The 15,149-nt window shown below is 40.6% G+C and overlaps 1 protein-coding gene across 1 annotated transcript in view; it reads right to left on the minus strand.

The window, feature by feature from the left end:
* The window catches only part of LOC103471248 (uncharacterized), a 146,361-nt gene that overhangs the window by 15,898 nt on the left and 115,314 nt on the right, over positions 1-15,149 (minus strand). The window contains exons 6-10 of the mRNA XM_008420111.3: positions 11,244-11,270; positions 11,130-11,156; positions 7,983-8,009; positions 7,185-7,211; positions 320-394 (exon numbers count right to left, since the gene is read on the minus strand). Of these exons, the coding sequence (XP_008418333.1) occupies positions 320-394; positions 7,185-7,211; positions 7,983-8,009; positions 11,130-11,156; positions 11,244-11,270 (183 nt within the window). The remainder of the gene's footprint in view (positions 1-319; positions 395-7,184; positions 7,212-7,982; positions 8,010-11,129; positions 11,157-11,243; positions 11,271-15,149) is intronic.

Consider the following 15,149-nt stretch of genomic DNA (forward strand, 5'->3'; position numbering starts at 1 on the left):
AGATAAATGTGCATTCTGATAGTTTTTCTTTAAGAACTGACAGAGTTTCCGTCAAATTTAGACAATTAAAACTTATTTATTCATCCCAGTTGCTCTAAAAATTAAAAATAAAAATCTTTGTTTCACTAATATGGTTAAAGGAAAACAAAAAACCACCAGCACAATCAAATGATGACAAAAATCAAACAAACATGAATCTATTACACGTAACAGAACCTAAAACAGCAAAAAGAACAGAAATAATTCAATTAGCGCATGCAAACGAGAGGCGGGTTAAAGAGTTAAAAGAGGAAGCACATGCCTTTTAGTAGAGGTCTACCTTCAGAAAGCGTCTCTGAAAGCTGCTGGACTGCTCTCCAGCGAGAAAGCTGTGATCATATCGGGGGAAAACCATCTGAGGTGCAACAGATGTGCAGTTGAGGATAAGGGAAAAGAGAACGAGAGAGAACAGAGAAACAGAGATAAATGAGCAGAGAAAATAGGAAATTTGTGTTAAACCGGGAGTCCGGGCGCAAAGGAGAAGAAGGCCGCTGCATGAGAAAACCGAGGAGTCAAACTCCAGCAGACTGCAGAAGAAAAAAGCTGAGAAGAGGAGCGACGCGATCTTCTCTCTGCAGAGATAGTGACAGATGTGCAGCGGGCGGGGAGAGGTGGCTGCTGGGAGGATTATGGAACATTACAGCGGGAGTAACAAACCTTGACAGCGATCTGATTACTGTGCAGACCTGCGTATGTGCTGTAGGTCGGAGGACCCTGAGGAGAGGGAGTCGCACAGTGAATAAAAACTCACAAAGCAGCGCTGGCAATCTTTGACAAGAAACATCGTCCTGCAGACACGACAATCGTACTCCTTCACCGTATTCACATTTTGATATGCAAAAACAACTAATGTCAGCGTGTGTGAGTAGTGCATTTTTTTAAAAAGGTTTTTTTTTTTACATTAAAAAATAAAAAAAACATGCCATGAATGTGTATTGAGCCCTCCTGAGTCGAAAACGTAAAACAAAACGTTTGACGATAATTTGTCCCAGAAAATATTGAGATAAATAATAACATTGTCCTTTTGAGACCATTTTGAAATAATATATTGATAATGGCATGATAGTGCAAATTTGCCCTTTCAGAGGCTAAAAATCTTTAATGTTGTACAGAACCCTCAACACTGGAAGACGTTTTAAATATCCAAAATAAAACATAACAAATTAAAAGGAAATAAAACACACACACCCAACTGAAACCATAAATAAAATGGATTATGAAGTTTCTGCAAACAAAAAAAAGTCACTGCCCTTCAAAAAATATAATTATCATCAGAATGAAAATTATTGAGTTCATTTTAATTTATCATGCAATTAATTCATTAGAAGTTCTTTAAAAAGTTTTCTTTCAGAACTGCCCTGTGTTTGGCTCTTCCTACCATCTAATGAACTCTGACCTGTTAAAAAAGACAAAAAGTCCCTCATGGCATGATGCTGCCACTACACAGTTTTACCTTGAGGTTGTGACGTTCAGAACGATGTTCGGTGTGGGTTTTCCACACCATATCAATTATTTTTGGTATCATCTGACCAGGGCACTTTCTTCTGTGCCCCACTCCAGCTAATCCAGGGTCATCATGCTGAACAGCTTTTCTGATTCACGCTCTTCTTGCCAGTCTTTTCAGATCAGATGGACAACCTGGGCTTCATGAGACATTCAAAGCTTGGGATATTTTTTTTATAACCTCACCCTACTTTAAACTTCTTCACAACTTTTTCCTGTGTCCCGTGGTCTTTGTGATGCTGTTTCACTAATGTTCTGTGACCGACCTCTCTTTGGCTCTAGGCTTTAATATAACAGCTGCATTTATACCGAGACTAAATTACACACTGGCGGACTTTAATTACTATCTTTATGGCTTCTGAGGCTATTTGGTTACACTGGATTTTATTTAGGGGTATCAAAGTGAACAGGATTAAAATAAAGCAGAAAAAAAATGCAAGTCTTTCCTTCCTCTTCCCATCTATGCACTACTTTGTCTTCAATTATTGCACCAAGTCCCTATGAGATTCACTGAACTTTGTGGTTGGAATGTGACAGAATGTGAAAAAGCTCCTTTAAAATGCGCTGCATGTGCATTTTATTACGACGAAACGGTAAAAATCTGCAAACTGCAACCTTTGCCCCTTTGAAATTTATGCCTCAGTCATCCATCCAAGGGTATATTTCTCGGTGAATGTGTACATGTGCTCTGTGGAATGGCTTCCCATCTTTCCCAACCCAAACAGAGGTGGCTTGGCTCTTTCCAGTCAACAGACAGTAATTGTGTTGATTGTCTGTCAAGCTGAAAGGAGCAGAGTTTGTCTGCCGCCACAGAGCTTTGAGCCTCCCTGGTTGAGCTCCCGCAAAAACACGAGCGGGGTGCAGGGCAGGATGGAGGGACGTGATGAGGAGGTCGGTCTTGGAGAGGGAGAGGGAGGAACAGCGGGAGTGAGGAGCGGCAGAAGGAAGGGAAGCCTGCCGGAGAAGTTTCTGCTAACGACGAGCGCCGGACTGCTGAGGTTTCCCCCCCCACTGAGACCACGAAATGCTCCCTCCTCCTCTTCATGCCTACATACTCCTCTTTTCCCCTTTGTCACATTCACTCATTCACACCGCTCCCACCATGAAGACCACATATGCCTCTTTAAACGTCTCATAACAGAAGAGGCTGTTTCACAGTGGGGATCGCCTTTAGCTCATTCCCATCAGAAAAACCAAGAAAAACAGACATCCCCCCTCGGAGTCCGGCTTCAAGTTGAATTTTTACTGCTGTTTCAAAGGAGGTAAAGAGAGAATTTTGGCTGCGGATGCTCGCGACTTGTCTTCGACAACAGAAGGGTCAGGTAAACCCAAAGGTGCAGCGACAGTGTCTTCTATGAATAAAGTGGAAGACGTGGATATCTTCAGGCTTCCTTTCGATAAAGGTTTTCTTAGAGAAAGATGCGAAAACTGCACATCCTTTTGTAATTTGGTGGTTCTATCACAGCCGATTTGGGCTTGATGCACCTCGTTTCCTGCGTTTGTGACCAGGGTCTGCCCGATGATAGCTCTGAACATGATGGATCGACAGGAAGTCACAGGTTGACAGAGATTCATGGCCGCTTCCTGTTTTCACATGTATTCTTTCATCCTGAAAAGTTCAGAGGTGAAGCAGAGCTCACTGTCAAAAAAAGGGCAAAGTGATAACTGAGCTTATGCTGGAATAATACTAAAAAAAAAAAAAAACTCCCTATGCAGCACAAATCAAGAAGTTCTTACTTGCTTTCATATTAGGGTTTATCCATGAAACTCCACATGGAGGAATCACTCACGGTGTTTGTTTTGAGTCGAGCATGTGTTTCCAAGCAATGTCCTGAGACTTATCCAAAGGCATCAAAGCAAGAGAGGCCTCAGCCAAGAGCAATATTCACCGTTTGGAAAAACTACCAACAAGGGAAAGCCAAAAATATTTTGAGCTATTGCCTCAGAACCAAAAATGCATAGGTAGGAAAATGTAATGGCCTACGTCTTGATTGAAATCAGGAATTCCTGCAATGTTTCAGAATCGCATCATAAAATATCTTTCCACTGGGCAAGCTTTGCAAATGTCCACTCCGTTTCAGCGCTGCTATAACACAGTAACCACTCTGTGCTCCCAGCGCACTCACTCTGTGTTTTGCTAAATGTTCAAACCTCTTGACCTTCTTCACAATTTGTCACTTTATACAAACCGCCGCGTGTTTTGTTGGAATTTCACGAGCTAAAACCAACATAAAGTAATGAATGGCTATGAAGAGGAAGGAAAACGGTGCATAAGAATGAGGAAAATTGTGGCGTGTGTTTGTATTCACCAACCTTTTCTGCATTTTTGAACAAGTTGATTGGGGATAAGCCTCATATTTCCTGTAGCAGCAAAGAATTATGCTGCTACAAATTCTCAATTAGATTTAGGTCCAGGCTAGGCTATTAATGGAGATTAAGTAAAAATAATGTTATCATTAATCATAGCATAAATATGTCAATATGAAGAACTCTATATTTGAAGTTTGAGTTTTAAAGCAAAGGAAAGACAGCTTCATTGGTCAAGAAGACACTTACTGTGTGTGTTCCCTGCACAGACAAGAAACCTTTCTTGCACAGAAACAGCGATCTGACCTATTTTTCCTAAGGATGAACATATCCAGGATCGGGGGGTATGTGACCGTCTAAACAGGATCTAATATTTACCGCTTTGCGTTGTACAGAAAGAGTTTTATTTTCAAACCATACTGGATGATATTAGAGATAATTACATATTTCCCATAGAAATACTGATACTGAGCTAATATCACACGCAAAAAGAAAACACAGACCAAATGCATAAGGAAGTTATTTGATTATGTAAAAAAAAAAAAAGTTGAAAGTGGATAGCAACTTTGGCACTCTTTTCCAACCATTGAGTTTTGATGGGGATGTTCAAATGTTTCCATCATTCTCTCATTGCATCATTTCCTCATTTCTGGCTGAGGAGACGTAGGCAGCTCATCCAAGGAGTGAGCCACACAAGAAAAACACACTTTTTCTTTCTTAACTACCAGATGACTTTAAGGGACTGCTAAAAGCAACGTGGACAGACACAGTCATGATGATATTTTTTTAATATTATTTCTTCATCCAGACCCAGATTGCTCAAGCTGTTTGTTATGTTTTATTCAGTCCTTAACCCCCAAAAGATGGCAAATTTCTGCTCCCTTAACTGTGATTTCCTCTTTTTGATGGTCTGTTACTTTGTCTGGTTTCAGTTTAACTCATTACTCAGACTTTCCCTTTCTAAACCTTTTCGAGTAGGTGGACACATTCTGCTATTGCGAAATAACTATTTAACACAGGTGTAGGATTGTGATAAACTTCTAAAATGTTTAAGCCTTAAACCTTCTATGATGCTAGCGAATGCAAATGCTTCTTGAAAAAAAAAAGAAATGTTTTAAGAAAGTTTTCGTTGATTAATTAGTAGATTTTTAATTCTTCATAAAAAGTGATGAATCCACAAGTAGTTATCTTTTCTTATGAATATTTTATATCACCACCAAAGCTGGGCTTTGAATTACTAATGATTATTATTATTATTTTTTTTTTTCTTGATTTTGAGGTGGAACTACTATTGTGTTGTGACTTATTTAGGCGAAAAGGTTAATCTCCTGTTAGACTTTAGTTTTGGGGCAGATTTTCTCAAGTTATCTTTATAAAATTGTCTCTAGACGAGAGAGAGAAATAATATAGCTTTCCCATCTTGGGTCAATGAAGTTGAATTTCCATGAAAAGAAGAAAGACAATAACAACACAAGGTTTAGCTGCTGCTTATTTCCAAGTTAAGCTGAACTGAGTCATCTTACTTGATGTCTAATATCAGGATATAAAAATAAACTCTTCAGCCAGATTTAGATTAAATTTAGCCTCGACAGCCTTTTCACCAATAAATGTTTATTTGTAAATTAAGCACCTTTAAACCACCACACTTCCACCACAGTGCTTAGGTAATCATGTCTTTGTTCTTTATTTTTTACTACTTAGTTCAACATTTCTCAGTGTAGCTTTGATTAAACGCTTCTGTGGTACAAACACTTTCCCACTGCAGACATTTAATGAAGGTCACCATAAATGATCTACATCTGCTGTGGGGGTTAGGCTATTTTTGAGGCTTCTTCGGGACTATTTTTTAAATGGCTACAAATGAAAAGGGTCTATTTTCCTCTTACTGACTTTCTTTCTTTCTGTCTTGTACTTAAAGATCCCCTTTGCCTGTATAGGACGCCTTTGTTTTATGTCTATATTTAAATCGTATCTATGTGAATGTCAAGTATTCCCTTTCATCCTTGTTTAGAGCTCAAGACAATGAGGATATCCCAAGTATTTTTTTTTCTATTCACATGTTTGATTGCAGGAAATATCCCATAAAAGTTATTTTTAGACAGCGTAGAGTCTGGGTTTCATGTTTGTATTTGCTGATTAATGGACAGGGACGAACTTCCAAGCTGTTAGCAAAGGTAAATCATCCTCTCCACCCCATGTTGCCTTCTATTCAGCGCCTTAGATTTACATGTCCTGGAAAACTGGGAATGTACACCAACATACATCCTGTCCCACCCTACAAAATTTGATTTCCCTTGAGGACAAGATGAAAACTTTTTAGTATATTGTAAAACAGTCATATAGTATAAAACTCTGTATTGAACTTAATATGACAATGACTAAGTTTATATTATATATAGAGAGCAAAATACATGCAGTCCCTTGAAAAAGTATAAAAACCCCATTGAACCTTTACATATTTTGTCAAATCATAGCTACAAACTTTGGTGTACTTTATTTGCATTTCATGTGACAGAACAAAGTAAAGTGGAGTGTAACAAAAACCTGAAGTGTGCTGTGTGCATTTAAACCGTCTTTACTCTGATACACCTGAATAAAAACGTCTGAAACCAGTTGCTTTCATAAGTCACTATTTACATGAATACATTTCTCTTCTGCATGAGAAATGTTAGTTAGCGCACAGCTGCTCTATAAAGTCTTCAGAAGTTCACATTAGTGGACAATGAAGACCAAAGAACACAGTTCAGCACAGAAACAAAGTTTTGCAGAAGTTTAGAGCAGAGTAAGTTATAAAATCATCTTCTGAACATCTAACGGAGCTCTATTTAATCCAGAGAGTGGCACAGATGAAAATCAACCAAGGCATGACTATTCCACCTTACAGGCCAGGCAAGGACAGTGTTATTTCCAAGAACCAGCCAAGAATTTCATGCCAACTCTGGAGGAGCTGCAGAGATGTACTAGCGACTAAGAGTTGACGGAAAAACAGGCAGAGTTTAATGCAGGGCCATTTTGGAAGAAAAGCTCTGAAGAGGATGCAAAAGCCTTGAGACCAGGGCAGAGCTTGGTCTTCCAGTAGGATAGTGACCCCAAACGTGCAGCCTGAGCTGCAACAGAGCGTTTTAAATCTAAGGATATTCATGTGTTAGAATGTCCCAGTCAAAGTACAGACCTAAATGCAACTGATAGTCAGTGGTAAGAACTGGAGAACTATTTAACAAAAAAACAAGAACTATGCAACAACTGCAGTGAAGAAACACCATCTAATCTGTGTAAAATGTTTCCCTCAAAAATGTTATTCAGTCTCTCACAGATGATAAGAAAACGTGACTTACCCTTGGCCCAATGTCTCCTTGGTCGCCCTGATAGAAAAACAGGAAAATAACAATTGTCAGTAGTTCTCAGAATTGTAAATGTACAAATGGCTAATAACTCAAGGGCTACTGTGGTGCCGCAATGACAGACAAGCTTACTTAAAATAGTGTTTATAGGAAGGAAGCAACTCAAGGGTCATCGGTCCAAACCACAATGGGATGTAAACATTTACTGGATAAGTCACTTGATAAGCCGCAGATACACTCGTTGGACAGGATGAGATCGGGGTAGTAACAGTGGGTGTGCGTAGGGTGAGGATTGTTTTTTGATGAGGGCCGAAAGGTCGCGCTCTTATTATTGAGCTACTGTTGCGACAACACAAAGGAAAGCGCTTTTCTTTTTTTAAAAAAAAACATTCATTCACATCATCTGTCTGCTGGAGAGAACACACGTGGATGAGTCCGGCCCCGATTGATCCTGTTCTGCTTATCTGCAGCTCCGCCTGCCACTCGAGGGCAAAAGAAAACCGCTTCAGCGCGGGCATCGATAAGCACATGCCAACCTCAAACCGCTAGAAACTTCCAACGTCTTCAGCTGGAAGGAGAGCGGGAAAACATCTGGCTATCACCGAGCTTCACGGAAGGTCTGCAAACCTTCTCGGTGAAGTACATGTTATCTTTTTCCTCATTTGGTCAGTGAACGCCAAAAACTTGAAAGTCTCCAGAGCAATCAAGAGGCTACATGCATCTCTGTGGCTTTACAAACAAAATAATGTTAGTGCCCAGCTAAGCACAGCTGGAACTCTAGTTGGAGCATACCTTCTCTCCCTTGGGTCCGGGCAGGCCCTGCAGGAGAGATAAGAGAGATAATCAGAGACAGTTGGCAAAAATAAATCAGTGACACACCGTAGAGCATTGCGTCTTCTACGTGGCGTAGGCAGAGGGTATTAAATCAAGCAATAAGGCAACACGGCGACACCGCTTAATTATGCGTGTCACGGAGATCGCTTAATCCCGACCTGCTTTCTGATGAATGTAATTTCTTGTTTGAAGTAAAAAAAAAAAAACATCTTTCAAGTATTTATGTAGGAGTTAAAAAATGTGGTGAGAGATGAAGCTGAAAAGCAAAGATGTTCCTTTTGTTCCTACATCAGTCTTTTTGACAGATGGGAACTTTGAAGATGTTGTCGCGCGGGGAGTCCATGGATTTTTGTGTTGGGCTCTGTGGGTTTTATTGTGTCTTTGGGGTTGAATGTCCCCAAACACTAACAGAAAACATGAAGCTTTAGTGTTCCTAGGCTGTATATCAGATAAAGATACACAGTCCTGCTTTGTGTTGGACGTTTTGACATAACATTTATAAACGGTGGGCAAACAGATGAGATTAGTTTGCTGGCCGCCTTTCTGTCCCCGTCTGTCCACTGTGCACAAGTGGCACAAGGACGCCACATGTGGTGGCACCACAAACGGAAAAGCGCCGCGGTGACAGAAGAACAAGAAGATGGAAATCAGCCAACCTCGACAGGCCCTCCAAACGTAGTCGTACTCCTTGGACCTCTTCAGATTTTGTCATGTTGCCACCCCATGCCTAAAATCCCAATGCCTATCACATTGGGATTTTATGTGATAGGCCAAGACAAAGTGGAGCATAAGCATCCAGTGGAACCAATTGTCTTCAGAAGACACTGCGTTACTAAAAAGAATTAAGAGCAATAGAGTCCAGCTGTAGGTCCCCATAAATCCAGCTGCTTTGCGACGGACTTGGATGTTAAATGAGTCACGTTTTTTGTAGAGCTTTTTCAAATCAGAGGACTCCAAAACTCTTTACGCAACAATCAGTCACTCATCCATTCAATCACACGCTGATCGCAGTGCGATACATTGTAGCCACAGCTGCCCCGGGGCGCAAGCTAACAGAAGCAAGGTTTGCCATTCAATCAGCGCCATCGGGCACGCCGACCACCAGCAGCAGGCGACACTGCTGGTCCAAGGACACGACAACTGGAACAAACGTAGCGGGGGACTGAACTGGCTACCAGCCCGTTACAGGACAAACCTTGAGCCACCGTTGCTCCACAAGATCAGAGGTTTATAGAGCAGATTACTAAACCAAATGCAACAAAAAGGCCCAGGAACACAGCGGACAGGTCAGGAGTAGAGGGATGGCTCTGATGTGGCGAGACCTGAAAACTGATGTTCACAGACGCACTGTATCCATTCTGACAGAGCAAGAGCGATTTTTCAGTGAATAATGGGGCAGGAATTTCAGCCTCCAGATGTACAAAGCTGGTAGAAACATACTACAAAGGAGCTGACGCTGTCATCGCAGCAACAGGCAGTTCCACAAAGTACCGATTCAGACGACCTGAACATAAAAATGCAAGCCAAATGCATTTGGCTGATTTTTTTTTTATTAGTAAAGACTTCTGAAACCCTTTCTTGATCACAATTATGCATGACTTCATTCAATAATCACTGAAAAATATGAAAGAAATAGAAAAAATATAGAGAGAGATATTTAGAGAATAAGAAATCAATGTTATATCTGAAGTGTTTCAAGACATTTTGCTCCATTTTGTTTTGTTTCATAACATAAAATCTCAACATTAAAGTGTGTGGGGCAAAATGTGAAAAGGTCCAAAGGACGTGAGGGTATTGCAGCGCTTTGTTTTGACCCCTGGGACCTAAAAGTGACACCACAGTTCAGATCATAGTTTGTCTTTCTAAACTTCTTCCATCCATTGTTTGACTAACCTTATGTTGGACTTAGCACTATGTCCCCTCTGGCTGCTTTGTTGAGTCTTTTGACTGTAACTTTTTTTTTTTCCACCTTCAGACGGGGCTTTAAATTTTACCCGTCTTCGTTTTTCTTTGAGCCAAATATTTTGTTTGGACAGGAGCTCCTATTGTTTTATGGAGCACAACTTTGACAAAGTGGGCAGAGTGGAGAGGCAGCAGCTCGCTGCCTTTCTCCAACAGTGCCTCGGTACTTTAGGTCGAGGTGAAAGCAGGAGGAAAGTTGTGTTATTTTACAAAAATTAACTTGACAGATAACGATCTCCTCTTAAGAGTTTTGTCGTACTGGAACTTTCTGCTAACAAATCAGTCATATTATACTCGAGCTTTTCTTCCTGCCTCCTCTTGCTTTTAGCCTTGCACTCCGTGAATTCAGAAGCGACCCCGGCTAGGAGGTCCACACCTCTCCCGCTGTGGTTTTACGACAAACCATTGGTGATGGAGGAGAGTCCTATTAAACGACAGACTGAACTTTAAGTCTGTTTTAACAGGAAGCAGGAGTTTAGTAATGCTTGGAAACTATTTAAAAGTCTCCAATTGGGCTTTCGGATGTCAGGGAATGATCCGTTCTAGTTGCATGCAAACGAAAGATGTTTCCTTTGCGAAACAGTTGCTGCAAATATCATTTAAATGTTACTTAAAGAATGCCAGGGAATAAATAAATAAATAAGATAAAAGGACTGGCAGGGCGCTCGCGGAGGTCAGCCAGAGGAGGAGCAGAGGACATCGTAATGACTTTTTAAAGAGCCTCTGTTTGAGGCTGTAAACACCATTCTGGCTCCTTCTTTCCCACCGGTGTGTAACCCATTCGCTATGCTTTGCCCGTTTACACGCCACACCTGGGTGTGCCTCGGAGCGCGCGGCGTTTCACGGAAAGGTTGATGAATGGGAGGGCAGAGGGGATTTCTGAATTAGCTTCACTTGATCCATGACTCCCCCATGACTGCGAGCTCTGGGACGACTTAAGATGTGGAACAGCGATGAAAATAGCTACCATGTTTTCTTTTTTAATAGGAACAGTAAAAATGATTGATGCGCTACACAAAACCCACCTGTCTCCCAGGCAAAGTACCCATCTTGAGTCCCAGTTAACAAAGTCTGTACGTAGGAACGTCTTTATGTTAACTGATGGATGTAATTAAAGAGCTAAACAGATGCGTGAGGACGTACCTGACTTCCTTTGAGACCTGGTAAACCCTAAAATGAAAAAACAAACAAGAATTTTAGTTTAAAATTGAATCCTTAGAAAAGACATTGCAAAAATTTGTGTACCAGAGTACTTACTGGTTTGCCATCCAAGCCGAGAGGCCCCTGTTGGAGGGAATAAAAGATCATGTTGAATAAAAGAAAAATAAATCTAGAAGTGTTGGGAACGTCACTGTGATACTTTTTTGTAAAGAACATTTACGTCTAATGAACCTTTTCTGTCTGAGTTACAAAACGGTTACTTTGGAAAAATCTGAGGCTGTTCTTTTAGCTAGAATCTCTTTTTAAACCCAGTTGTTGCTTAAATATAACAGATTAGAGAGGAATGTCCATGTCTGCATTTTGCATTCTATACAAGTGGAAAATGGGTTTCCAAAAATAAAAGAAGCCAAATAAATAAATAAATGCACATTCAACCACTGCCACATACAATATTAATATGTTCATTTCAGTCACAATGACAATCATTTAACAAAAGGATCTGCAAATCAGATTCAATATAAAAATATATGCATGAAGTAGAATAAATAAATATGGAATAAATTCCAAAATTAGCAAGGAGTTAGAAGAAGATAGCCTTTAGCCTTTAGCTACCTTAAGGCTAATATTTTGTTATTTCTAGATAGCACTGCTAGCACTAGTCTGGTAAGGCACGATTTTTCATGCCTTTATCTTTAATAGGCAGACGTGAGATTGAAATCTTTTCATCCAACTCTCAGCAAGAGAGCAAGGGATAAATGTTTCTTCTAATGACCAGCTTCAAAGACATCAAATGAGTCTTCTGTGGATGAAGAATGTCATTATTATACTGAAAAGACACTATTTGCTTTAAATCCTCAGACCAGACAGGCCATCTTAAAAATACCCTGCAGCCAGCTGTTACCGATTACTTTCTCATAATGTTTGAGTCTTCTGTTCTTATCTAGACAATGGAAATTATTTTTGTCCTTAGAGCAACAATGAACATCATTTGCAAAAAATAAATAAATAAAGAGAGAACAGTAAAAAGAGGATTTGTAGTTTGCAGAAAGAGTTTGGAAGGAAAGAATGAAACAATATTGATGCATATCCTGCCCCAGTTTGTGTGCGTGCACCGCTTTTGGAAATTTCAAAATCAAATCCGATGGCATGTTGGATGTATGCAGTAATCCCCCCCATCTGCTGTGTGGGTTTGTGGCGATGAGATAAACCTAAAAGGCGGTTTAGTGAGACCTTCCTGAAGCCGAAGTGCTGAAGCAGCAGTTGGCTCTGCAGACTTTGTTTACATCAATAAAACACAGCCGAGCAGTCGTTGAACCTCCTCCTCAGAACAACCCTCAGTTCAAATGCGGAGACCTTCAAGTCCTTACTTAAACATAAAGGAACACTTGGCTCTGGAATCAAACTTTCCAAAAACACTTAAATGTGATGTATGTGGTAAAGGCTAATGTTGACTTCCTCCTTAACGACCGTACTCCGTGTTAAGCTAACAGTTTTCACATGGTCCCCTGAGTGGCGGGTCGGTGGACCCCTTCGCAGTCCTGGTGGCTTTGCAGACTAAAAGCTGCCATTAACACTCGGCCTGTCTGGCCTTTCGCTGTTTTGCCTCTTCTGTGGGCCATCTGGCCTCAGGTCCTGCTGGGGAAAACTCAGCATTGTCATCACTTGATGGACGAGCAGTTGATGCAGAAAGATGGAGGCTACATATGAAGCGTTTACGCACCATGTTTGATGTTGTGGCTGCAAAAAAGATTACATTTTCAAACATCTGAAAACATATATTAAGAGGATAGTGGAAACCTTTTGAGGCAATAATGTTCCATTGAACGTTTTGGCTGAAACCAACCAAAACAGTAAGGAAGTCATGATTTTTTATTTGTACAACTCCTCACTGCTTTCAGCCCATGACAAGTTGTAGTTTTGTCACTATTAAAAGCAGCATGCTGAGTTAACCATGTCATGAATCGGAGAAATTAGATGAGGCTACAGACGTCCCGCTGAGTTTTCCCTGCTATCGGGGTCCAGATCTCTGGACGTGTGCCTTATGGTGCACATCCGCCCGCGCGTATGTGGCGCTATCCCTGCATCTGGGAGCATTTACTGTGGCGCAGCTCCTTCAATAATCGTCGGGATGAGCAGATGAGACGAATGCTGTGAGGTCATCTGCTGCTGCAGAGTCTGAGCCCGGTCAAAAAGAGACTGATTTATGGATGCTTACAAGCGGCCATAAATTGCTTGCAAGTCCTGGTAGTCTGTGTCTTTGCTTTTGAAGGTGCGTGTGAAAGTTTTACTCGCCATTATAAAACCCAATATGAATGCTGGGTTCCTATGACCTCCATAGTAGTGATGGAGACTGAAACGTAGACTTTCTTCTGTCCTCACAATTTCAGGGGACGATATCTAAACTAACAGTGCAACGGCTGATAAATGCCTTTTATGGAAAAATGGCAATCAATTTGGACAGTTCAAGGCAATTTGGGAGAAAAAAAAACAATATAAAATGCCTAACAAAAGTATTAATAACCCTGGAACGTTTTCACAATTTGCCTTACAATTTACAATAATCCACTTTGAAATTATTTTGTGACGGACTAACACAAAGTAGTGAATAGCTATGAAGTGGATGACTGATGGTTTTCATTATTTTTACAGGTGAAAACCTGAAGAGTGTGCGGTCCCTTTTGTCTTTAGCTCACGTGAGTCAGCACTTTGTAGAAACACCTCCCGTTGGCGCTTCTTATGGTAAATGGCTCCACCAACTATACAAATCCAGAACCTGACAATCTTGCTGCTCATTTTAAAGACAGAACAATTCCAATCAAACTGGACTGTGAACATCTGCAAACATCATTTTTCAAAACTTGCCAAATATTCTGAACTTTGACTAGGCCCTAGCCATTCTAAACACGCATTTGGTTTAATCTAAACCACTCTATTGTGTATCTGGCAGTGTCTATTTTCCTATCAACTCTGATCACCTTCCCTGTTACTGTTGAAGAAAAGTACAACACCTTGTTTCACAGTGAGGATATGTTCAGGTTGTTAGCTTTTTTCCACACATAGCACTTTGGGTGAAACCCTTAAAGTTCATTTTTGGTAACTTTTGGTGTACCACCTGAATCTATTTATTATTATAAACAATAATAATAAAGAAACACACATACATATATATTTTTTTCTTTTACTTTCACTTCACGTCCATTTTACACTGTCCATTAAATGCATCAAAGTCTACTCTATGCCGTGACAGAATGTGAAAGAAGCGCTACGAAATTATTTACAAGGCATTGTGAATACCACAGAAGCCAAGGAAAGATTTTCCCTCTGTGATGGAAAAATAATATATTATCTGTGTTGAACGTTTGCGAAGCTGCAACATACCTACGAGGCAGGCAGACAAAGAGTCTACGCATAGAAAAGCTGGAATTCAAATAAAATCAGGCTAAACTAACAGGAAGAAAGCAAACAGAAAAATATGGGGGGGTGCGGTGAAGCTTTGTGGGTCGGAATTAGGAGCTGCTAGTAAAAACCTCTTCATCTCGCACCACAAAAGGTTCTGAGAGCCAAATACAGATCGGGAGAGAGGCACAAAGAAAGGAAAAAACTGGGAGAAAAGAAAAGAAAAAAAATAACAGTGAGTGAATATCCCTGATAATAACCACTGAAACCTCAACTAGCTGTGGAGAAAAATAAAACAACAATTTCTTTTAGTGCATCTCTGATTGCATTGTCTGCCGGCATCTTGCTCCACAGCAACCCTAGCCAGAACAAAATCACATATTTACACAAACATTACCGGTACAACATGGCCTGCAGGAGCTCACATGTGCGTATTTCTTTCTGTGTGAATGCAAAAACGCTGATTAATGCAGGTATGTGTGTGCGATCTGCTAATCACAGAGAAGAAGGGCGTGGGGTGTCTCTGCTGGTTTTATTGTGTTCTTTGCGGCGCAGACTGGCGATTACCCAGTGGGGCGTAATTGTTGAGGATGCAGCTCGGAAAGC

This window comes from Poecilia reticulata, chromosome 10 (assembly GCF_904066995.2).
Source record: "Poecilia reticulata chromosome 10, P_reticulata-male-v2, whole genome shotgun sequence".
NCBI lineage: Eukaryota > Metazoa > Chordata > Actinopteri > Cyprinodontiformes > Poeciliidae > Poecilia > Poecilia reticulata.